Genomic DNA, 26,296 nt, shown 5'->3' with positions numbered 1-26,296 from the left:
ACACATAGATGTAAACATAACTATCCATACGACTGTGGACGCTTTATTCCGTCATCTTGCTAACCGACTAAGAAGGGAAGGTGGAGTTGGTCACTGTGAGGAAGCTGGTTGAATCAACATAAGTTTGGACGCGAATAGCCAGAAGACGCCACACTTTTTTATAGCAAACATATGGTGGCTACAGGTCATCAGGTAAATCCCACCTCAGCCCTGACTATTAGTGTGTGAACACAAATGAATTTCTGGCTCAATGACGGGGAGTGAAACGTACCATCCTTACTTACTGAGTTTCTAATGCCACTGTGAATTGCATTAAGTTGCCCTTTATACAGTTTGAAGAGGCAAAATTTCCCAGGTGTTTAAGACTGGTGTCAAGTTGATGTTCAACACCATACATTCGATAACCAAAAATATATTATTCTCTAAAGTTACTGTTCAATGCAGCAAAAAGGTTTGTACGCTCATGAACGACCCTAATATAATTATTGTTGAAGGATTCGGTTTTTTTTCTGGTGTTCACAGCATAAAATACGACAATGTAAAGAAGTGTGGCTACTGATGGGTTAGAGAAACTTTTGCGCACGATCATGGAATTCGGGTATTACAAAGTCATGTATAAAATTTGACTATAAGTCTCTTTCAAGTACCGGTATCCACAGTAGATTTGGGGAGCTTCTCGAGTGTATAATATTAATAAAAGTGTCATCACACACTGGGAATCTGTAGTGCCCCAAAGTCTTTTGATCAGCACAGTATTTGAAGTAACAGGTTTCAGAATTTGCCCGGTGAATCTATAGAAAAAGCTCAAAGTATCGATGAATAATTTAAATCTGGTTTTCTGGTATTTTGCTCAACCAAAATGGACGTCTCCCTAGGGTTACTAAAAAAGTTCTAACGACCAGTTCGGTCACTGTGACGCGAGTCGCCTAAAATTATCATCATTCATCAGTTGAAATTTCTTCGACAGTCGTGTGAATGTGCCGAAAATATAGAAAAAGTTGTTGACCGCACTGTCAAATTTCATAACGAGAAACCCATTGGCTCATTGTGACCTAGTTAACGTCTATTAATTTCCACATCCAATTGATTGGCAGCCGAGAAAGATCGATTTAATATTGATGGATTGGCACATATCTCGAAATGATTAACGAATATTCGGTAGGTGTTGTCCAGAATTAAATCAGCCGGCGTGTGCAACCAGCGAGAACGCGTGCACTAGCTTCTGGTCATCTATAAATTGATCGTCCGAAAGATTTCTATGAAATCATCCATACCCCAACTCCAATTTTAATGCGCCATTATGCAGATTTTTCGACAGGGAAAAAGCACGGGAAAATTACCGGTGTGGGTCAAAGCAAATAAAGTTTGTAAATTGGAGTCAGAGCCCACTAAACTTCGCAGGTTGTTATTTGGGCCAAACTTTTGTCTTCTGGCACTGCATTCTGGTAGATCGGAACACAGTCTACGGGCCACAACCACAATGTTTAGGAGGCCATAGCATTATAATTCGCCTAACTGCTACACATTCATAAGGAAAGAAAGACCTGGTAAAAAGTAGACAAGAATGGAAGACTGCGTGTTGAAAAAGAGACATAGGTTCCCAGAAGAAATGATGAATTACAAGGTTAAACCTCCTTTTTGGAGTAGAGGGGAAATAAACAACTCTTGGCATCAAGTATGTGTCAGTTGGTGCCGACATGCCGTCTTTTTGAGGCACTACTAATCACAAACCCAGCGTGCAACGATATTCGTGAGCCGGCTGGAATGTTCGGCGAAAGGCGGGACATCATGCTGGCCAATAGGATTCGTTTTGCACTATGTAAAATAATAATTGCCATTCAGCTGTACCACCATTTCGGTATCTAGTCGACATGTCACCCGAAGGAAGCACGGGGTTCGAGAACCTGCAGTCGAGATTCAGAGATTGGATTTGAACCACAGGCCTTCCGATCAGTAAGGTCGCATCTTAACCACTGATCTCTCCCGAACTCCACGTTCTGATGGCCTTCAGCCAGGTGAATCAAATCCAGGAAGATCCAGGTGAAGAGTCTAAGGTACCCAATTTGATTGTGACTGCTTTCATATCCGGCGCTTTTCCATAGCTTGGTGTCTCATACCTTTCCACCAACACGGGTTAAGATTGGAAAATATCATTTTTCGTTAGCGTTGGTTGGAGGATCAAAGCACAGTTCTCAAACCTGCTGAATTATTAGGCTTTGTTTTCTAATTCTCTACTGAGTGCTCGCCTATTCATCAGCAAGTTTAGAACCTATCTTTGTTAGCTGAATTCGGTGCTATAAAGGTACAAGTGATCCCATGTTCAAAGGAATTTAGAGCGGTATTCAGATTGGACGATCCAGGTTTCTCAGTCATAAAGTGGAACTGTCCTTGCAGCTGCCTTACTCGGCTAGCCATTTAGACTTCAGAAAATACGTTCCTGAAACCAGGTTGACAAGTATCTTCCAAATCAAATTTTGTCTTTCAGGGTTTAATCGCAGTATGGCATTAGCAGAAATGAGTAAACATGTCAACGTATTTGAACATCCTGGATTGAAAGAGTATAAATTGGAAAAATCAGGTGACTAGCTTAAACATTCTATTTCGAGTAGGACGTGCAGGTTGATGGTAGCCGAACAACAAATCAATCTCTTCCGAACAGTCCAATTCTACTGATCCTATTATACGTAACACTAATTCTTAGATTCCCGCTCCATTAAAGTGCTCATTTTAAGACGTCACAAGTGGTTGGACAAATAGGAGAAAAAGATACTCCTGGAGAAGACCACTAGTTGTGGGAAAAAGTTTCAATTGTAAACTCATATATGACCGGGGTCAAAATACAGTAATGATACACTGCAATCCAAGGATTGTTTGCTCAGTATGGTGTTGGAAATTCCCATAGTACAGGCTGTTGCATGCCTTTCGGAACAGAGTAGGATGACAATCACCAAGTCGGCGAGCATATGAAGGAAATAATTATCAGCATAAACATCAAACGAAAAGCTTATTTTTAAGGAAATGTTTAGCATCTTGTCGTCGATTTTATCCTATCTTTGTGCCATCTAGTCAACTCCTTGCAATACGATTCTCTTAGCGCAACACCAAGACTTAAGTGGTAGTTATTTTTGAAACTATTTGCCTAGCTCAACGGGCTATTGAGACATCATTTAGTAGTGCTGCTTTCAAGGGTTTCATTCTGAACGCAGTAAGTACCCCATTAATATCGGTTTCTACCGAACAAGTCCTCATCCTTATATAAGCTGTTTTTTTGGTTGCACATGTTCGTCCTTCTGCATAACCAGATCACAGTGCTCAGGGATAAATGCTCTCAGAATTTTTGGCGGGGACCCATTGAAATCGCGGCCTCTAGACCTGAAGTGGCGTCGTTAATATGTTTCTATTGACATTTCTAAACAGATTATGTATGAAGCCCTTATCATTTAAAGCGCTCTAGGCAAGTGGGGAATAAGCGCCCAAAAATCTGATAAGGATTGTATCACATCTCACAATATGGAAGAATTATAGGTGTCGGTTATACAACAAGAAACAGTGCTACTTACTAAGTAGGTAAAGTGATATCTTATAATAGACCTTGCTTGGTATTCCGTAGCAGTCCAGTTTAAAGGACAGAACGACCAAGCACGACAAGTTCTTAGTGATAATGAGGCGTTTGGCACTGGTCTTCAACAATCCTAGCAAAGCGCTGATTACGGAGAAAGTAGCGTTTACATTGGGATGTTTCTTTGACAGACACCAAGCTGGTTGTTGGCATAATTAACTAGTTATCCTGTGGTTCTAAAAAACTCTTCACTTTTAATGACCACAGTGTGTTTCAAAAGTGGTATCCATGGCTTCAACTCCCCAAACAGTTTCACAGTTTAGGTAACTGAAAAACCAATGAAGCTTCGCATTTTTTAGGTTCTTCAAACGTCTGATAGAGTTAAAATGAGGCTTATTTTTTCGAAGACTAATGATTTGTGGAAAACGATTTCTGCATAAGGACTGCGGCTTAACATGAGGGTTCTGTAGTCGTTTTTTGCCTCGGAAAATTAGCATCAAAGGTACACAAAATTCAATTTAGCTACATTATTGTAGCCGGCAACGTTGTGGAATATATGTAGCTTGGGTGTGCTGCTTAGTTGTTGGACTCTTACCCGAACTTGCCATTTGGGGTGCAAACGTTTCATCACCAACTGATGACATCGTCACTGCAGGGTTGAGTGGGTGAATTCCTCCTCTTCTTACTGTGATTATATAGTTCTGGAAGTGGTCTTCGCGTAGTTTTATTGGTCTACTTTAAATCTGACTTGGTCTCAATCTCTTGTGTTTGGTTGGTTCAATTCGACGGTTTTGTGTGTGGTTGTTATGTTGTGATTCGGCCGTTTTCTTCTTACTTTGTGGTGTGAATTTGTTACCTTGATTGGTTGATTCAGTGGCTTTCTGTTTTTAGTGATTGTCTTCCTTTGATCCAGTTAGTCGGTTGGTTGTCGTTAGGCTTCTGGCTCAGAGTCCCGTGACTATGTGGTTCTTTTGCTCGTAATGGCTGATAGACTGGATCAATCGATATATTTTTTGATCGATCCTTGCGTGAGCAAGTATTTGAACACTGTCTTAATTGAACCTGTGCCGTTAGCTGTCTTCATGACTTGAGACAAGTGACATTGGGTGATGTCTACTGCTGGCAAGCTTGTACCCGTGTATTCTGGTAGCAATTTTTCCTCCCGTCTGGCCAACATAGTGTTTGTTGCAGTCGTTACAATTAAGTTTGTAGACCACGTTAGCCTTCTTCAATACATCCAACCATCCCTTTGGTTTCGAGAGAGTTTTCCTGAACGTGTTTGCAAGTTTGAAGGTGACCGTAATTTCCTGTTGCCGTAGATGTGGTGCAGTCATCTTTGCGGCGTTTCTGATATACGGTATTCATATGCGACATTATTGTAGCTATCAAATACGCTAGATGATTTCAAAAAAGGATTTGTTGTGTTAAACAAGCATCAGCACGGCGACTCAGTATGAAACTGCTCACACAGATGCCATCCAATGTTCAGTCTAAACGGTTGTCCCAGCCTACAAGGTTTCAACGTTTTTGCCATTGCATTGTAAAATTCGCTAGCGATGACAAATGGAGTAATTTCACTGTGTTCTAGCCTTGGAGAAAGTATATGGGTAGAACTTGAATGACAGACGCATTCGCGGAAAAAGTTTGACTCCTTCACTATTATTTGATATTTTGTTTAACGGTCGTTTGCGCGGCGTTTTGTCGCAAACAAAGGTTGAGCATAATGCTGTTCACTTGGTTCTCCTCGAGAAATTTTCGATTTTCCTTCAAATATGCGCCTCCCTGAAGTTTGCAGAGGCTGGATCTTAGCTTAGTGATATCATTTGCTACGTTCAAAATGTTCCAGTTCCCCAATTAGAACCGCTTGGTTCAAAAACAGTTTTCCCATCTCATTTTGTTGTAGGGTGCACAGTTTCATGCGGATACCCATCGTTGCATTAAACCTTTGCTCAATTCATGCGTACATAGATACGGTCTGCTATTTTTATGCGAAGAAAGAATAACTATTTTGTTTTGATCATACCAAGTTAATAACTTGATTTTTTCAGACAAAAAAGGACACTGCGACCGTTCACTTCGGTGGCAATTCTCGTAACCAGCGCAGTTTTACTGACTTAATAAAATACGCAGTGATACTCAGTGTTTTAGATAGCCGTCTACCATCAGGACCGGTACAGCTCTTACTCATACGTAGCTTATGCATTCAAACCAAGGTATGAGTCCATATGACAGTGTAGTTTAGCAGTGAAATGCAGTTGTTCAGGTTTGTGGACTTTTCAATCCTTCCAAGTAACAGAATAAGCATGAACGCATGTCCGGAAGCCGGGTCACAGCTAACGACTAACTAGGCAACTGAGTTGCAAACTCGAGGGAATAATTAGTATCAAATTGCAATTCGGAAAGTTGAGTCTTCTTTGATATCTGTTTGGAGAGTTTGCGGGGTCTTCAATTATATAATTGCAGTTGATTCGAGTGAAAATGGTTCATTGTCAACAATAGATGATTTCATCCAAAGCTCACAACCCTCGGTGATTGATGGCTAGTCAGAAGAAAACAATCCGAACGTTCTTGAGTAGTCAACAGTAGTTGAAAAGAGACAACAAATTCAAAGTAACTTGAATCTACCCATGCGAAGTTACCGGTTTTCGGCAGTAAGATGTGTTTTTGTTCTTAATTGGGAGACAATTTTTTGCTGGTCCATGGTTGTCCATTTGGCAAAATTTATCTCTAAATCCCGCGGATGCAAAATAGTTTTCTTTTCCTCCCGGTGTTTCACGAAGCAAAAGTGTTGACCTATACATTACCATAAATAAAGACGACTAAATAAAGTCCAAAAGCTTTGCCAAAACGCCTACCACTTTTGAGCTAAGCTGTTATCGATTTCAAGTTTGGAAATATTGGAGCGAATTGAGTGGTAAGTCCCGAAAAAGAAGTTGAATTTTTAGGCCTTCCTTGCTATTTTTTAACCCAGAACGTTCACATTTTCAACAAACACCACTTAGGACATTTTTTGCTGAGTTTATGACCGAGTCTGACTGTGCCTGTACAGGCTATACGGAAAACAAGGCTGCGTCGAATGAGCGTGTGGAACGTTGTCTAAGCTACTCTGCCAATCTTATTGTTAACTGCCTCTGAGCAGTGATCGACCTACTTGTTACTCTGAGATTCATGCGGTGCCTCTTCAGAAATAACATATGCTCTTAGACGGATCGTGACTGATAATAATCAGCCAGCCGTTTTCTCGAATTGGGCGATGGGGTGGAGGGAGCACGCAAATAGGCTGTGACTATGAAATGTATGAATGCCTACAGAGGTGCCGGAATAAGCAAAGGGTGTACTCCGATGAACTCTGAGCTTTCAGACACCGTTATGAACAGTCTTCTGGTCAAAATCTCTAAGATGGACACCGAGAAAACCAGGTTTTTATCACACTCTGTCTGGCACAAGAAAAACCACACGGGCCACATGGTGGATTTAGATGAAATTGGTACTGCAAGGGCCTGTCCCTCAGTGTTTGCCCTAGGCTTATTCTGTGTGTATGCGCGGATTTATATTTTCAAGTATTTGGTTTGGTTTTCGATTCATGAGATATTTTGACCCCAATTATCGCATTTTTAACCCGCATATTCTGCAAATCGCTCCCCCCAAGATTTTCCCTTTTTATTTGTTTTTACATTGTTTTCTCTTGCCGTTTCAGAACTAGCATTCTAATGATGGATCCCGTTGTAAAGCCGAAGTCCTTACCAGCTGAAAAGATTCCCACAGTAGCATACAACGAGCAAACCCTAACCACAATGGACACTGCAACAAAAGTAACGAATTCATTACTTTCGTCCGTCAATCCGACTCCAGTACCCTGTGGTCAGTGCAGTACGGTTCAGTCATCGACCAACTCAGCTATGCACGTGGCACACCTAGCACAATCCGGTCACGTGATTCTGAGTGGATCAAAGCCTACACATGCCATTGTCCATGGAACCGGTCTACCGGCGTTAGTGGATCCTATACATCTTCGGGCATTAACACCAACTCCAGGTGTGATGGCAGCAGCTGGTCTTAGGGAAGTGCAAACTTTACCCAGGTCATCAGACCATGCGGTACATGGCCTGGGTACTCGTTACAGACCTATTCTACTGGCTAACAGCCAGGGTACATTAACTCGTCTACCATCGGCCCATATTGGGCAGACATATCAAATGATTGCCTATCCTAATCAATTAAATCCCACATCTGGACAATCAGCGCAGAAAAGTGCAGCAACGGGAAACACTACGCCCGGAGCGGCAGTAATGCTTGCTGGCCTTCTGGCCCCCGAGGGTGCATCGATTGAATCCGGCAATGCTACACGTATAGCACAACTTCTTTCGCCAGCCGGGGTGTCTTCTCCTGGTATGGCAAACACACAGCTGTTGATGTATTATCCGCAGTCCAATGTGAACACTGGTGAGTTTAGTGATAACAAGTCTGTTTTAATGGACAACTCATTTTAAGGCTGGTAGGTCACTTTTCTCACCATGACTTCAACTGAAGCTACAGACTTCCATAAACACAGCAAACATTGTTTATACCTCTTGATTTCATTTTACTTTTCATTACTGTGGAAGAGAAATGATCTTTGAATTTTGAGAGGAAATGTTAGTAGTTCAATTTGCATACGACCCGCTCGATAAGAACTACCACTTATTCTGACGAGAGTCAAGTCAGCTGTTTTAATGCTTAAGGAAACAGTCAAAATCTCGAACGTCACGGGTTCAGTTTGTCAGTGAATCGAATGGATACGTGGGTGAAGAAAACTTTCATGGTATGACGATGAAGCAGTTTCACGTAACATGGAGTGCATGCGTAGTCATATTTTTCACAGAGCCATGGAAACCCAAGTACCTAGTTGCGGTTACGAAAGTTCAATAAATGAACCCCAGCCTCGAACCATCAGACCCGATTGTCTGTTCGTAAACGTTACTCTTGAGGTGGACCAAGTTCCCGAACACCTATTCAACCTATCAAGTAGACCTGGTCGCTGAATTTCTACCAAGATTATTTGTACCAGTGTTACGATAAACATTCAAATGCAAACAAACATGGCGTTTACAAAAGACTCAGCTTAAATCCACCTAAAGTTTTCGTTTATATTTAGTCAAACGTTCCAACAAAAAAGTGAATTGCTTCCACAAAATCACTGAAACAGAGGACATTTCGAGACTCATCAACAACCCTGGAGCCTTGGGCTGGAAAACCAATAAGAACCGTTCCGTCATAAGTGAGTGGTTCCAGCAATAAATTTCGAAAAACCGACATCCGTAGCTGATTACAGCTTATAAAAAACCTGCGGATTCAGATCCAGTCACCTTTCAACAATATCGTCATAAAATCGATTGTGAAGGAATACCTTCATTTGTGTTTACCTGGTGCTTTCGTTTAGAATCTTGGGGAAGGTGTAAAACATTGGTGAAAATGAATACTTTCTTCTCTCACTCAGTAAAGAAAGCACTGTTTACGGCATAATTCGATTGTTCGCACACATGTAGCGCGAGCACAATTATGTATCGGCATGTCGAAAATGAGGTCGGGAAATATGATTAAAATTTTGCTGGTCATCTAGCCAGTTTGGTCATGCAATACGTTTGTGCATTTTTTTCTTCAGTAAGTATTTCCTGCAGCGCCCGCATGTGTTTTCGCGTATTCACAAAAGTTAAATACGTTTAACCTAAAATGTGCTACTTATTTCCTATGCTTACATTAGACGTAATTGCAGTAAAATGAATCAGAGGTTTTTTCTCACTGGTCAGTGTTCAGACTGCTATCGAACGTCCCTAAAATCTGTCTTCATACTGCGCCAAAACAATCATCTGATCTTAGTTGAAGAAAGGTTTTGATATCCCTTCTGTAGAAGGTGTGGATAGGTTGGACCATCAATAGCTGAAGTTCGAATAACATCTGGCCAGATAATCCAAGCAGTCCCACAAACAGAATTTGCCTAGATCCTACGACTTTCACTAAGTCGTCAACCCTAACATTGGTCCAGTTCTACCAAGCTGTTGCTCCCCGTATGTCGACTCCAGGACAGAACCCGATTTAATTTTTGAAGGGTAATAGCAACAGGTACCATCGTTTGCTAGGTGCAAGAGTATGAACGTCTGACTATCTGGAATAGTTGCGAGTTCAACAGAGATACAGAAAACGAAAGATGTATTTCTTGGAGTAGATTTCTTAGTAATGCATGAAAGCACGTTTGTTGTGTGGAGCGCAGTTTATTTCACGCCAAAACAGAGGCTTGAACTTAGTGTTTAAAACAGTCACAAAGTGACTCATTCCGAGAAACAAGTTATCTCACTGGTGATCCTCGGGTCAACCGGAAAAGATCAACCTCACTGAGTACTGCCGAAGCACAACGTTTACGTTGTTTATGACAGTGTGGCGGATAGGGGATAGAAATTCGGCTAGACATAGGTTTTTTATAAACGAGCGATTCAACAGAAATTTGTTTTTCCACCTGCTGACGCCAAGCTAACTTGCGAATAAACCTACTTCTTGGGGATATCAATTTTTTTCACAAACTTGGATCCGCATGACTACAACGATCTTCAAAGCTGCCTTTGATAGTTGAAATATTAGAAAGCATCATAAATCGTTCGATGGGCTTACTCATCTACATTGTAGTTGCAAAATCTCGACTTTATCGATTTTAATGGGAACTGGAAAATAAGTTTTATTTTTTATAAGTTATAATGCTTATAATGAAACACTGTTTCCAAGATTTACTTTGTCCCGTGGCTTAACGAGGTCTCCCAATATGAGTGTTTTTTAGTGAGCTATCATGAACCTATCGGGCTGTCCAAACCGAACTTAAGTATCAAAACTTAAACAACTAAATGAAGCGGATTAAAAATGCTCCTATTTTTTCCAGTTTAGATTCATTGGCCAAAGCGTCAAATGACCGCACGTACCTAACGGTTTGAAGATTTCGCATCTAACATCCCAATATGCTCACACTACGCACCAGCTTTTTTCCTAGGACGTGATCATCTGAAGAAACCTACCGAGATTTATTCCTTCTGGATGTTTCACTCTTCCTGAAAGGGGTCGTTAAATTACGCCGCAAGGAAGCAAACGAAGTTGATCTCTTACATATATCGGCTACCATGAGCCGGACGTTCTAAGGTTAAAATAACCAAGTAGATTTGTTCTCAGTGCAGCAAAATCTAACATGTATCTTCCTCATAATAGCCGAATATGTATATTTAATACGCAATGAATCTATCGTAGTGAGCTTCAAAATGACAACCAGTTGGGTTGGCAGAAATCCGAGAGAATATTGTGTGGCTAGATCGGTCTGATTTTGAGGAAACGATCGCTAATGACTCAACTTATTTTGAAGGGTAATTTTCCAACTTAAATCCGTGCGAATAGTGCATATGATTGCATTTCTGGGGTACGAATTTCACACTTTTGGACTAAACACAAATAACAATGCGGGCGATTTAGTAAAGAAAAATGTGCATCCGTGGGTATCTGCTTCGTCGTAGGGGGCGAGCCGGTTTCCTTCTGGTTACTGTCTGCTTGAAAATTCACTGAGAACTGTAGCAACTCACAGTCTGTTTTATGTAACGCGAAGTTTAACAGGCCTGTCCACGGAAATTCTCAGTTTTGAATTAATAGTGAAGATGATGACCGGAAACTTTAAAGGATGCAGGATTTTACTCATGCAATGTATGAAATTCTTGTGACTGAGGCAACATCAGCGTGTAGTGGCAGCCCGTTCCCTTTGTTTCGCACAGCGCACCAATTTTCCTGCTTCAATAGGCCTTTCTTTGATGACGATTTTTTTATTTTTAACTTTTAGCCACCTCGGGTAAGCAAACCACGGGATCCGGAGAAGAACAAGGCTCACATCCACAACAAACTGTTTATTATGCTGTGGCTACTGGTGACTTGGTACGTCAACTCCAAGCCCATCAAGCAAATGTTCACGAGCATGCTCAGCTGTCAAGAGCACAACTACTCCAAACTCCTTCCGGGCTCGTTTTGCTCCAGCCAAACGTCTCCCTTCAGTCTGCAATGTCTTGTTCGTTTAAAATGTCCACTCAGCCTCCCAAGTCTCTACCAACTGAATCCTCAACATTACCCAGGCAATCACGGTCCGAAGGTGGACAGGCGTCTGGCGGATTAATCTGTACCTGTCCACCAGAAGTACATCAAGGTGAGTAGCTTTCGTTCTTTAGAAGATTTTACGGCAGAACCAGAGGTTTTTCGATCAGAGGTCACTACCCTCACGTAGTCAAAAATGCTCAATGTTTTTTCCTGAGGGGGGATATCCTGATGGAACAAAGATAATCAGGTTCTTTTCAAGTCATACAATGGCAAAGGTTAAGAGAGCGGTATTTAACATATTTGAATGAGTGTGGTATAAATGGACAGGGAATCGAGTGAGATGACACTGACTACCTATCAAAGAACCATTAGTTCAGGTCGCCAATAGGATGACTTGAGCTGGTCAGCTCGGGGGGTGTTGTAGTTGTGTGTTCAGCACACAGTGCATGTGTGAGGGGAGGTGAGTTGGACCATGGTAAGTACAACACACGAACAAAGCGTTTTTGCCGACAAAGGATCGGGTCGCGATGTCGTATGGCGATAGCTTCAGCCACTGCAATTGTGCGCTGCTGTACTGATCTGGGTTGGTTAGCCGGCGCCTTGCAACTACTGTTCGATGGCGTGCTCTACCGTCAAATTGACGGCGTTGCTATGGGCTCACCACTGGGACCAATGCTAGCCGACATTTTCATGAGTAAACTTGAAAATGGTCCCTTAAAGGCTAACATTGAGAATATGCAACACTACTGCCGATATGTTGACGACGTCGTCGCTGTTGTTAACAACAAAGACGAATTGGAGTCACTCCAACAAGAGTTCAACAAGGCCCACACTGCCATTCAATTCACCTCGGAGGGAGAAACAGACAACTTTTTCCACTTCCTAGATGTTGGCCTTGAACGACGTCACGATGGTACACTGAAACGATCGGTGTACCGGAATATATTTGGATACTTACTAAGTCGCTATAACTATATGTGACCAAGGCATTGAAGTGCGTTCCAAGATGAGGACGGTCGTTTCACAGTGAGCCTGGACGTGCACAGTGTGGGAGAGGTAATAGGTGATATGGACTCAAGAACCTTCATGAATTCTCGTTTACAGGTGTGGTGGCGTGCCAGCAAAATTTCCGTTGACGTCAGAATGAAACACTACGAATAAGTCACATTGCGGCTACACATTAAACAGGCAAATTTTCGCGAACACGTTCTCTATTTTCGGAGGGACCCGATCATTTAATTAGAAATATTTCCTTCGTGGTACTTTAAAGTACACTAGGCTACTGCTGTAATCTAGTACAAATTTTGCGGGATATTGATGTGTAAAAATTTTTGGTGCACTAGGAGGCTATTTCTTACGTTTACACATAAAGTAGTATGCCGTGACTAGGCCTCCATTAACATTTTTCAAGCTTATTAGTTTTAAAGCGGTCACTGGTAAACGTCGAATAAGTGTACATGGGATGCAATCCTGATACCCATTCGGAATTGCATGGTAATTCATTTCGCTTGTCTAAAGGCGATGAATAACTCATTGGTTTTTTTTCCAAAAAAAAGTCACTACACTTTTCTATTGCGATTAAATCAGTTATAATTCAGGACTAGCTTTTTCGCGCGCTTCAGTTGGTGAGAATTTCCGAAGTTCGAACAATATGCCAGTATATCTTCGGATTTTACAGTTAAAGAGATGCTATGAATCTAGGGTCATATCAGAAGCAGGCATCTAGGAATAAAATGCAACCTATGCATGAGCAAAATGCCATCAAGGTCCGGACAGTAGAACTACTGCATTATTAGTTGTTTTTTTCCACAATATGGCGAATTTCTGTGGAAAAAGATCTGCCGGTTAAAAATCAGTCAAAAATGGTCAAATGACATTCTCGCGAAAGTCTGTCGAACTTCGTGTGAGGTCAGCTTAAGCTATCCCTACCAAACCAGTCAACGCCAATCTTGAGCTGTTGAGTAACCGCAGGTGAAATTGTCGGACTATCTAGGTGAGGGACTTTTCAAAAACGTCGGTCGTTGTGTTTCCAAGCCAGCTATCGTCCAGATGCTATGTAACGCCGTGCGCCTTCCGCATACGAATGGATCCCGATGAGGAGTACAGTAACCCGGTATTGAAAAAAAATTATTTCGGAGAGGAATTTTAACAGGACCGAGGAGAAGTTCATTAGTTCAGGCAATAAGTTTGCCAGCTGACCTGAGGGATTCTTTTCTAAGCTGTCAATCCAGATAATACCGCCATTGAGATGAAAGTGGGGAAGCACAGAGTTCAACGAGTGACATTGGCGGTGGATCATAATTGGTGAACGAAAATGAATGTTCTTCTCAAGTTGCATCTTTAGAAAATATAAATATAATTCATAATTCATGTTAAAATATATACAAATGCCATGTAAAACCAAATTACCTCCTGATTTTTGTAATGTTGAAATGCCTTGTGAACTGCCGTGTAGTAGAATGAAAATATCCCGGAAGAGTGCCAGAAGTGCTTTGTGATTGTGTCACCTGCCGGTTATTTGACCAACCAATACTACAAAAATTCTAACAGCTAACGAGTGGACAAGACGGGGTGGACAGGACTAAAAATGGCTCTATAAAATGATGCAAAAATCTTATGCAAAAATTATCAAATTGTATCTTGGAAACCCTACAAAATTGTGCGAAGTCGTAAACGAGCTAGGATACTTACGGCCCATTTATCCGTAAGATGAATTAGAGTTGAGGATCCTACTAGATAAACTATGGCATTAAAGTACTCATGTTTGCACCCAGACAATTGTCTAACACGAGTTCGAGTTCTCCGTAGTGCTCCTCAAACGACTACCATATTGTTTTTTCTCGTAGAAATCCAGATCCTCGATTTACCTTATTTGTTTCCACATTGTTGCACAAACCAACTTGACAACTACAAAACCGGACTCTTCTCGGATCCCAGAAAACGTCTACTTTGTCGGGCTAAAACGAGCGACGTAATTGGATCAACCATATGTTTAATTTGTGACTACAACGAGAATAAAATCTGGTGAAACTTTTCAGTGGTTGTATGTCGCAAGTTACTTTTGCATTTGCATCTCAGTTTTAACCGCATGTGACAATTACTGAGGCCACTGACGTCAGTTCAAAGGTTCCAAAGTTCTTCAGGCAGCGCAGTGCAATCTCTAAAGACTGGCATCTTTTGACCGATCCTCAGTGGTCCGATACCAACTGCGTGCGTAGACACATACCTATGTCAGTGGAGACATTGATTTCTGTCAGAAAACATTGTAGTCCTTACAAGTATGACATTCTGATAGGAGTTATCAGCAGTGATTATCGCATGGTTAAAAGATAGGTTGGCACGACCGTTCTCTAAAATGAACTGCGTAGGAATCGCCTTATCACCTAGTTTGATGGCGTAGATGGTTCCCAGTGCCTTTGGGCTCATACCTTCACAGTGTATACGACGTGGTTGGATGATCGATGCGTAGAACAGAACAAACACAATCTGCACACCTGTTTTAATTCTTGATCACCATGTCTCAACGTTCATTCACCAGTGAACCTGAAATGTACAGCCATCTTCTACGCTTGGATCCCTTGATCAGGCTGTATTCCGCTGGGGGTGCATCATTACCAGCCTATTGAGCCTCGCACTGACTGAACGGATGCGTGTTTCTAGTGCACTTTGCACCACATCTCAAAATGTATCACACAACGGATATGCTGAATAACGGATTTTAACCGCCCTAGAGCATTCTGGGTTCTGACAACTGTCTAGAGAGCTTCTGTTAGGGGTTTTATCGTAATGGCGATGCAAGTCAACAAGTAATGGCCCGTCATTTCTTGATCTTGTGCATTATGATAAGAACACTAGATATAACATCAAGATGGTTTTATAATACTGTACAAATAAGTATCATAACACATTTAGAGTAAGTAATATTGCCCTTACTAGAATCCCCGATACGAGGTTTACACAAAAGTCTATCCACCTATTAGGTCACTAGCTGCTGCTGTGAATCTTACGCAGTTATAACTGTCCGCAGTTCTGCATTGCGATTTTTCCTTTATTGATATGAATCGTAAGTCCTTCACGTGCCCGCAGGATAAGACAAGATATTCTATCCTTCATCGCATCACGATGAGCCGGAATACCTAGTTTACCTATCTGCATTCTTCCAAGTGATCATGCAATTTTCTCCAGATTGTCAAAGCTCTACTGACCAGTCGTTGCATGCGTTTTAGTGCGTTCAAAAGGACTCGATACTTTACTGATCAATATAAAGTTAAAAATAGCTGTTAAAAGGGTTGCATAGCCTGTAGTTTGTTTACTATATCACTGTGAGATTTTCTGAAATGATATTTTCCCACGAAATCATTGTTTTAAATGTACCATCTAAACGGATCAGCAGCAAGAATGCTATACTTGTGTTCCAACGACCATCACATCGTCTCTATACAAAATGACAGTAAGCTGGTACGGTGTCCTACTCAAAATTGAATCGAAATGCCCCGATTTTCAATGGCTGAATCTCTGGTGGCATAGGATATGTACACTTGTAAGCAATGTGCCTGCAAAACGACTTCCAAGTCCGTGTGGTTCTGACTGCCCCATATCCAAGCAGAATGGATCTTTCAAATTGTCGAATAAATCGAGATAACCATTAGATTACAATCCTCACAGAATAGTAGAACATGACGAGCACTCAGGTATGGACATCGTGTGACTATAACCGAATCCCAACTGATACAGAAATAAGGAGATAACTGGTTATAAGTGGGTTCTAATCATCTAGTTTGCAAGCATAAACGTAGAACTGACCAGAGTCGCAAATATTCGTGTTGCGAATCAAAACAATAAGTTGGTGAATAGCAAGGTCGAACAGATATTCTGGCCTTGTGCCAAGTATATTACGCTTGATTCTGTACATACTTACTATGTCAAACGTACCCAGACAATGTGGTTATGACTTACTACTGCTCACCCCTGTAATAAGTCTCTTTGTCCAGTCAAGACCTCATCCATAGTGCGAAACTTTCAAAGAAGATCAAACCCATTCTATACATGTTCTGGATTGCCAGAGCCCCTGGTCTCCCTAGATTTCACATACGTTACTCGTTTACTTCATTTGCTGGGACAATTCCGTGCTCGTATTTCACCCATTGTGCTCTACAACACCCTTATGTCCGATTTTGTCCCTGTATTCCCCTTCTTCGGACAATACAAAGCCATATCTGAACAACAAAGGAGGCAAAAACAACAACAGCAGCAGCAGCCCCAACCACAACAACGACTGCATTCTCATGATCGTCCACCGGTGACCGGACCAAAGTCTTCGGAAGTTCCCGTTGCAAGTGAACTGAAATCCGGTGCAAAAATTGCACACAAACCCACTGAGAACGGTGGTATTACGCGGTGAGTTTGTTAATCAACTCGTTGATGTTGGTCGCCACTTGATTTGATGTGCGGTGCCATTTTCATGGATGAATTTTGCTTTCGGCTGTGAAAATTTTTATGGTATATATGTTTACAAATATACATTTATTCTACAGTACTTTGTCTGTTAAATGTTGTTCAGTCCTGCTGAGGATTCCAGTAGACCGATTGGTGCACGACACTCCCCACTGCTTGTGACTGAGAGATCTGGAGACACGTGCTGTCCTACATCAAACGTCAATCATTCCGAAGCCCCTCCAGTCGACACGTCCCAGGAAGATAAGGCGGAGAAAGAGGCACATGTAAACTATTTGGTCACGTTGTTCCAGGCACTCAAAGCATCTGGAGTGCAACCAGAATCTTTCGTTGCCGCCTTCAAACGAACGGAATTACCTGTTCCCATCCAAGGTAAGTTAGTGCATATCAGCTCACTGGCAACTACACACCATCATCCTGCACATTTAGTAGACTGTCGAATTCTATCCAAAGGTGTAGAAATGCAGTAGCAGATAGATCTGTATCGTACTGATTGGGTCTAATCTCACTTATAGTAAAAAATGACCCCCATCAGACAGCAATATCCTAGAGGGTACTGCCTAAAGGACAGAATGAATTATGTTTCTTTGAATTTTTAAAACTGAGTATTTTTTTGATAAAGCACCCAAAGCAGACAACGTCAGATCGAAAGTCAGTTTACTCCGATAGTACATACAACAATCACCTAAACCCTCCGAACAAACCGTTTGAGAGTAGAAAATAGCAGTTTTTTCAGGAGCAACTGCGGCGTATACTGTTTCTGATGAATTTTCATGGAGTTGCAGTAGACTAGCATCTGGCGACGGTGAGTTCTCTTCTGAACTATCAAGGCTGAGAAAAGTTGTCATCCGCGGAAACAACGATTTCACCTTGTTTCATTATTTGTGCCAAGCGTACTCTTATGGTTTCAGCTTCGCCGTATTTTACCTGGCCTAGTTTACCAACTGACACCGAACGATATACAGCAGGTAAAAGGGGACTTAGAAAGTAGTGTTTCTTTTCATCACTATATGCCAGGTGAGGATAACGCCAAAAATGAATTGTGTTGTTTGCTTCTACGGCTTTGTCCGTACATGTAAGTTGGTGGTTTGAAAAAGTAACACGCGTGCTGAAATGAATCGACCGGAAATATGTCCGCGCACCGGCAATCGGTTCCGTTCAGTACGGGAAAAGGTTTTTCAACGAATCCAAATAAAGTTACGACGAAGCAGCCTGAGGAACGCAGGCACATCATCAGAAAGATGGGATCTTTCGAAGATTAAGATGCTATTTCAACACAACTGAGTTATGGATTTAAAAGTAACTAATTAAGGAATAAATAAAATTGAATTTCAAGGTAATGGTATGTAGCTGATCAATGCAACTATTAAATAATTTTATGGGAATCCCATCACGTGAGAATGATTCTAGGTTGTTGCTGTGCATCTGGTCGAAATGTAATTTACTAAAGTTATATATTGCTTGTTGAAATCTATTTATATGTTGCGAATACAGAAATGCTACTCAGATCATTTTCCCATATAATCTTTCAAAGTGAACTGACACCATGTTCAGGTGGGATTGTGGAGGGTAGCTGAAACACTAAAATAGCTAGTAATGATGTGGACAAAGGAATCAAAGGGGAATAATTTTTTTTGCATCTCCAACAAATTATAAAAGCGCGAGACCTGAAATTAAAGCGAATGCAAAACAGTGTTAGCATGCTGGCTTCACAAAATTATCCAACAACAAGCAAAAATTCGCTTGGACGGTGTTCCTGAACGTAGAGAACGCCTTCCATGAGGGATTCTCAAGAGTTCAAGTAGGGAGGTACCAAAATGTGATCTAATGTTTAAATCAGCCGACGCTGATTCTTGCAATCTGCATAGGTTTGATTTTTGTTGTCTCCATGGAAAATAACCAGGCTGCTCAGAAAACAAAAGAAATCAGCAGTTTCCGGATCACGTGCCCAATACTTGAAAAGCTCAAATAAACACTTGAAAGTAAGCAAGTATGATGGAACATAGTGAGCATATGTGTTCAAAGTTTCATGACATGAGGACATAGAAGATTCCTTCTGGTACTTCTCTGTGTTGTGGCACATGCGATTTATTTCGTAGCGTTTGTCTGTGTACAAAGCCAGCGCGATGCTCTGGGCAGCTTTAATTTACTTCCAACAAAGGTCCTGCTGACGTAGTTATAATTTCTGGTAGGCACGGGATTTGTTGCAAGTGAATCTTCATTACACCACCGCCCGCGAATGATGCGTCACTTGGTTTGGTTATTCGACACCGAATGGAGGAGCGCTGCCCCGGACTTCTGGTCCTAAGAGCGCATCAACAGTGAATTCACACACATTTACCCTGGATAATAGGGAGATGTCAGCAAATGTTTGTGGGCTGACTTTAGAAATTGGTTTACACTATTTTTTCAACTTTCATTTAAGGGTTTGTTATAAGCGACTCGTATGCAGTAGCTCGGGTATCTTGTAACTAATTCGAAGCACGAAAAGAATAATTAGGCCCGTAGATTGGCTGACCGCTTAGGAAGATGAGCGATCTTCTTCCCGTTGAAGTTCATTAAATACCTTTTGTGGGGTTTGCGGGATATGGACTGTTTACATTCACATCACTCCCGTTTGAACGGCCGTCATCCTGTCCTGGCGTGATTATTCTGGTGAGTCCACACCAAAAGGGGGAAGTACTGGACTCGATTTTTGCTCTTATTGGAGCTCATTAGCAGCGCATATTCAACGGCCGTACCGAGGTCAGAACTCCGGACACCGGACATGCAAGGCGAGCGTGTTATCACTACTCCACCGGTGCACTCGAGTGTTCACCAGTCATGTTTCGCTGTTGCAAAATAACCTGAAGCTCTCGGCCCCGGCTGATCTTCAGACGGCCAAGACGGATGCATGACAAACGGAGTCATCTGTCCTACAAGGAGAGTGTCATTAGGGGTGGTGGTGGAGGCTGGAGAACATCTGAGTGGAAAGGAATGTAGATATCAGTAGTAGGCTGCTTCCTCCGACTCGTCCCACTGAATGCAGCAAGTAAGATGGCATGGCTAATGACACCACGCGGCAGAAGAAACTGACTACGAGCAGGGTCAAGTGGGTTTTATCCTTTGGTGTCCTTGACTGTTAGCGTTGGCGGATGGTCTTTGTTTTCAGACTAAAATCTTGTGTGGTTTGACAGACTAGAGTTCTATTTAATGCACTTTGATCCTGTGTAACTTGCCAAAGAGGCTAACACTTAGCTTCCCTGGGGCTCTGAATAGGATTAACTACGGACACTTTTGATTGGTTAACGTCTTATATTTGAGGACCATAAAGAACGGTTGCTTCCTAGACTTTAGCACTGCTTTTGATCCACCTGGGAGCTTTGGTGCCGTAAAAGCTTGAAGCTATGTGTGAGGCTTTTCTGTCGCTTTCACAGGATCGTTTCACCAAACGTTTGCATAATGTATAGAATATCGGCAAAAGATCCATTATGGTTGTAGTCGAGTGCGCGGTGTCTCTCACCTTTTTGTATTAGCACATACCTCTTTGCCATTGAGGCATCACATAAAGGTATACTGACTATATCGCCGCTGGTAAAGTCTCTTGTGTAGCCGCCGATTTTAAACTATTCCAAAAGGATTTCCTCTGCTCGTACTAGTGACGATTGATCATATTCCTCAAACGTTAATGTGACCAACATTTTATTAATCTCTCTGAGGAAAATTTTATCTAAAATCCATCAAGGATCGATCCTTAGCGCAAGTGGGTTCACTCAGTAGCAGTCCCCTGTCCTTAGATGGTAACGCGGGAAACGTACCCGTGAAGGTACGGCGATGGAGTTTGTATCAGACATTTAACTGTTTCACACATTTTCATTTTTGTGGTTAATTCTTTCATGGCTGCATTTTTTCATTACTAGTGTTGTCCTGTTAGCCCGCGATTTTATGGACCCTGTTTATGAATTTATCGTCACATGGCGTTATATTAGGATGCTATCGTGCTCAGGTGATGCTTCACATAGACAGGTGAATATATAACTTATTCGGATCCAATTGAAGCGATTCTTCACCATCCTCTGTCGCCCCGCAAAATGAGCTATTAAACTCTTTCGGTGTACTTTTGTGCACCCAACCCCCGGAACTCCAAAGTTTCGTGTGTGGCTCAACTCAAAATTTACCTTTGTCTTTTAAATTTTAAAACCCGGCCCAAGTTTGATGGATTTTATTAATATTTGCAATTATTTATAATTTCCATGCAAATCCTGTAGGACGCTGGCACGGAAATTTGCCCAAAGAGATTGGCGAGGATAGCCTCGTTTATTGTCTTACACCGGCTGTTTAATTCAATCAGTGGTGCGCAACTGGCCATTCGAGCGCGAACTGTATCCACTATGTCGCGACGCGTCAGGCGTGGAAGTCACCAAATTGAAAATAAGCAGGCATCTTGTCTCGCCTACTATCGGATGATTGAACTGTACATAGAGCTCAGTGACACTGTACCGCACAGAGAGTTTCGTTTATCCCGACTTTTTCAACGTGAACCATACTGTGGTGAGATGGTATTCCCTGGCAGATCGGTATGGCATGTTGCTTCATACTATCCTCAGACCAATCCGGTACTGACAATGAATCAATTGCGTTGATTTTTTGAGTGATCCCTTATACGAGCACAGAGTAATCCCGGTTCCTGACTTGGGTATTCCCGCTACTCTGGCCCCAGGGTTGTTTCTGCATGTGCATAAATTCCGATTCCCTTACAGAGCCGGGGCATCTGCAAACAAACTCCTGTCGAACAGAACGTCGGTTGTTTCACAGGCAAAGCTAGTGATACGGAGCGTACCACGGTACCTATTCGTTTATTGATGCAAGTCTGCTCACTGCGATTTAGGCTAGCAAATAACATAACACGGGGAAGAATGACAGATTTATGAGAAATTAGAAAAAAAGAAGGTTGAAAACGACTACAGTATCACACATTCAGGTACAGCCTAGAATGGATTGGGGTGCACAGTCCAGAGCATTTTGTTCAGCTTGACGTGCAGGTGACTTTGATCTTGCAACGTCGTTTCTAGACTGATGGTTTGTACGTAGGCTCTCCCAATGCACGTTGCAATAAAAATGCTTGGCGTGTGGAAGCAAATGTTATCTGTTATATCCTCAAATATACCGATTGCATATTTTCATGTGAGATCGTTTGGCTATCTCTCATCCAATCGTGGTTTCGAGACGTGTAGTCATTGGAGCAAGAGGATTAAAAATTATAGAAAACATCCCTCAATCAGACAGCTTAGAACTTCAGCAAATGCAGCAAACGTTGTGCCTGTTTGGTAAACTGTAAGCTGATTTGAGTACCATGGTCACTGCCAGGTCCAAAACATAATTGGGTAGGAGGGTGATCCTATCTTTCACATATTTTCCGTCGTTTTTTATCTAGTTTTAACGAAAAACGAACCAGTAATTCTGGAAATTTTGCCCATTCCTTACATTTTTTGTTAACCAGTTAGCGGGAGTGGGCATCTGTGTATTGCCTACATCCGGGACAACGTATGTTTGTCGCTCCTCAATAAAAGTACAGCGACGACGGTTTGCGGAGGCTAAAAGAAATATGTGCCCTGTCATTTCATTCGTTCCTCTCCGGAGAGAAAGTGATTCGAGGTGCATGCTTCCCATTTCATGTGTTCCTCTCGGATTCCTAGAATAGGGAGAGAAAGTGATTCGAGGTGCATGCTTCAGTGACCAAAACCGAAAGACAAAATTAACCGCAACTACCGTGTCAGGACACGTTGCATCACGAGCATCTTTTAGTAGAGCGAAAACAGACAATCACAAAATGAGCTGACTCAGTCTCTGTGAAAGCACTACTTAAGCACATCTGGTTATCGCTTCACAAGACATTTGGTATTTACTCCAATAAAGTAAGCTAGACCTAAAGCACTTGACTCATTTTATCCAGGAAATAGATGAAGATTGAAGAAAGTCGACTGGTTTTCACTCTCAAGCTGCACAATTAACAGCGATTTCACTTCCCAAATGGGAATAAAGAGATGAAACGAATTTATCCATGTCTTTAGCTGGCTAGTTCTGTTCTTACTTCTAAAATAAGTTTTCTGAAGCTTTTCTGGTGTTTTAGGTTAAGAAAGCCTCATCGTTTACCAGCAATTTCAAGTTGGAATTATGAGGTCAAAATCTGAAATCCGTTTTCTGGTCAATGGTGTGACCGGTGGTTAGAATATGCTTTGTAGCGAGGACGCCTGTAGGTTTTCCGTTTGAAGTTTGGTTGATCGGGTATGGGGCTGATTCACGTAGCCAGATTGACGCTTTGGGAAATATCAGCGTAAGGTCCCACCTGGAAGCTGCAGAAGAACTGATATAGTATTTGCGGCCACGTTATTCAATTCGCCTCAGACATCTAATTACCTCGTTGATGAGAGTTAAGCTGTTCCATAGGTGCGATCAATTATAACTCCAATCAGACTTTCTTTTTACTATAAGTGAACACATAACCTCATATTGGGATAATAATATACCACAGTAGCTCAACGTGTTCATTAAAAACTCTCTAATATTTCCAAGTACTCAACTAGGACCGCACGGTGAGATGTACTACACAGTGTGCTACGTTTGTGGTTTGAAGAAAGTGTTGGTGAGTTTAGATGAACTCGTTTTGTTATGGCCAATGCTTGCTTCGCCTGTAATAGCCCGGACACTTTCACTGAAGGCAGATGATATTTCAGCAAACCAATTAATTTTAAGATCACAGCTATTTGGTCATCGTAGATTGCTTTAACACCTCTCTCTGGAACTCCGAATTTCCCATTGTGGCCAACTATTTCGGAAGAAAAAGAAGGAAAATGCTAGCTGATCATCATTGCACTCACTGACACAGTGAGGGTTGTGAGAGTGAGCAAACGGCTTAGAAGTGTCATAATGAAAGGTCCGGTTTTGAACTAGACTTCCAATCGCCAAAGAACGATTTGCGGGCAGGACATTGAGGACAGATTTGTGCTTTCTCTGAGATGAAGCTACTTAGGATTTAAAAGATTTAAGAGACGAAGATCTCAAGATCGTATAAACCTGCATGACTAAACCACGTGATGAAAACTTCCCACAGAATAGATAATAATGAATTAGCTACCCTAGTGTTAACAAAAACGTGCCATTTCCTTAGATTAGACAAACCAGAAACCGAGCACAACTCAATATATGTTATACCATTCAGTTCTGCATTTCGGTTCATTTGATTTGTTGAGTCATTATCCTTTTAGTAGAAATGTTAATATAGAAAGCTGGGCTTAGGGTTAACACAATCCACGTCAGATTTTGAGATCGCTGTACTCACCTGGTGCCTGGCTACGCCTAGTCCAGTATCTGTTCTTATTTACAGGAGACAAAATCAAACAGCTGATACTGAAAAATAAAGCGGAGCTGGAGGACTGCAGACGCTCAATTATCAGTTTACGACAACTCCACGGTCGGTTTCAACGTGAAGTTTCCGAAGAGCTTAACACCTGTCGTGAACAGACTGTGGTAAGTAAACTAGTAACTTAGTAAATTTAAAGTAAACTTGGTAAATGTCTTCTCTATAGCCAAACCACTAACCCTCGTTTGCTTAACCTTTAGCGTCTCCTTAAAGAGTACAAGACACAATTGAGTTGCTACTCCGACCCTACCCTTCGCTCTATAAGGACAGACCGAGCATCGTTGGATCGCATGCTTACTGAACTTCGTGAGGCTCGGACAAGTCTTGGCGAGCAACTTCACGATTTGGAATGTGTTATTGAACAAACCGGCAATGACGTCCTGCAACATCGTTGCCGAATCACACTTCCATATGTACAGACATTAGACGTACGGCTGGATTCAATCAGTCGAGCTGTGGGTTCCACATCTGGTGAGTTTCGAAACTGATACAAAAATGTAAAATTTGACCAGAAAATGTCCACCATGGTGAAAAGTCGAAGTTTTCGATTTTTAATCAAGATGCAACGAGCAAAAGTTGCAAACAGCAGGGTGGGGCAATAAGAAGTTAAATTTGTTTTTCAAAAGCTTTTTAAACAAAACTCAAGGTTTCAGTCTGTCTGACTTTCAGCGACTCAGTGAGTATAGACGAAGTCACATAAGTGTTCACTGTCGCAAAAGGGAGTGTTGAAAAGCTGCACAAAACTTTCAACCGAAAAATCATCCGTAATTTCTCATCTGTTTCCGTAATAGGCTATTAACTAAGTCATCATCTTTTATTTTATCGTTCTGCCGGGTGTGATGCACCAGGGTACTAGCAATAATGTCCACAAGCCTACTGACTTCATAGACAGTGTGTGTCCATTTGCCCACCTGTTTTTCTGTTGCACAATGAACTCAGCGATATATAAAATGCATCATAACAACGGTTTTCTCGTCACAAAGCACTGGGGATCAAACATTGAGAAGACACTATTGGAAAAGCCAGACAACATGCAGGTATGCAGCACGAGAATTGGCGGTGAAATCGCAGCTAGCCACTCACGAACAGACAAATGAAATTCCCGGGAACACACCTCATGTTCCTACTGCCTAATTCACAAGTGGTGTGATTGCGTCACTACCATTGAGTGTCAGTTTTGAACCCACCAGGAGGTTGTTTATCATTCGCCAACAATTACATCTGTTTTACCACGTCATGCGGAAGGGGAAAACGCAATTTGACATTCGAGAAGGTCTTGCAGGAACTTTACGAGGGCGAACATTTAATTGATTTCAGCTTTAAGTTGGAACGGTTCGGCTTTAAATTATTTTGTCAGATTGCCGGCTTTGGAATAACTGTGTGAGCATCGTATGCTTCTTTCTATTGGCTGAGCTAGGTTGGCAGTGCGGATGAGTATCAGTTTCGTCTCAAGTCGACTTCCACTACCCTGCAGCCTAATGCACCGTTGAAAAGTTTGATGCGGTAAAAAAATACAGTACATTGCCGCATCATAGCCTCAGAGAATTTGAAGGATGAGTTATTAGGCTTTTACTAGATTTTAGCCTCCACATTCATTCACATGGTGGCGCAAAAAGTAAAGAAGTGCGGATACAATTACTTTTAAAATTGCTTTTACTGAAGTTTTCCCCCTGTAAATAAAGGCGTTCTTTTCTGTTCTGTCAGTGAGGATGAAACAGCTGTGGAGTGCTTCTAGGGTTTTCAGCATAGATTAGCTTCACTCAGAGGACGAAACATCAAATGGAAACTCCAAAATT

At 41.8% G+C, this 26,296-nt stretch overlaps 1 protein-coding gene across 1 annotated transcript in view; it reads left to right on the top strand.

Moving 5' to 3' along the window:
* Positions 1–7,257: 7,257 nt before the first annotated feature.
* The window catches only part of T265_13376 (hypothetical protein), a gene marked incomplete at both ends in the record, with an annotated part of 50,653 nt that continues 31,614 nt past the window's right edge, over positions 7,258–26,296 (top strand). Inside the window, 7 exons of the mRNA XM_009168610.1 lie at positions 7,258–8,002; positions 11,400–11,756; positions 12,198–12,560; positions 16,729–17,044; positions 17,208–17,473; positions 24,465–24,607; positions 24,701–24,971. Of these exons, the coding sequence (XP_009166874.1) occupies positions 7,270–8,002; positions 11,400–11,756; positions 12,198–12,560; positions 16,729–17,044; positions 17,208–17,473; positions 24,465–24,607; positions 24,701–24,971 (2,449 nt within the window). The remainder of the gene's footprint in view (positions 8,003–11,399; positions 11,757–12,197; positions 12,561–16,728; positions 17,045–17,207; positions 17,474–24,464; positions 24,608–24,700; positions 24,972–26,296) is intronic.

This window comes from Opisthorchis viverrini (assembly GCF_000715545.1).
Source record: "Opisthorchis viverrini unplaced genomic scaffold opera_v5_61, whole genome shotgun sequence".
Classification (NCBI taxonomy): Eukaryota; Metazoa; Platyhelminthes; class Trematoda; order Opisthorchiida; family Opisthorchiidae; genus Opisthorchis; species Opisthorchis viverrini.
This window is presented reverse-complemented; position numbering and strand designations above follow the sequence as displayed.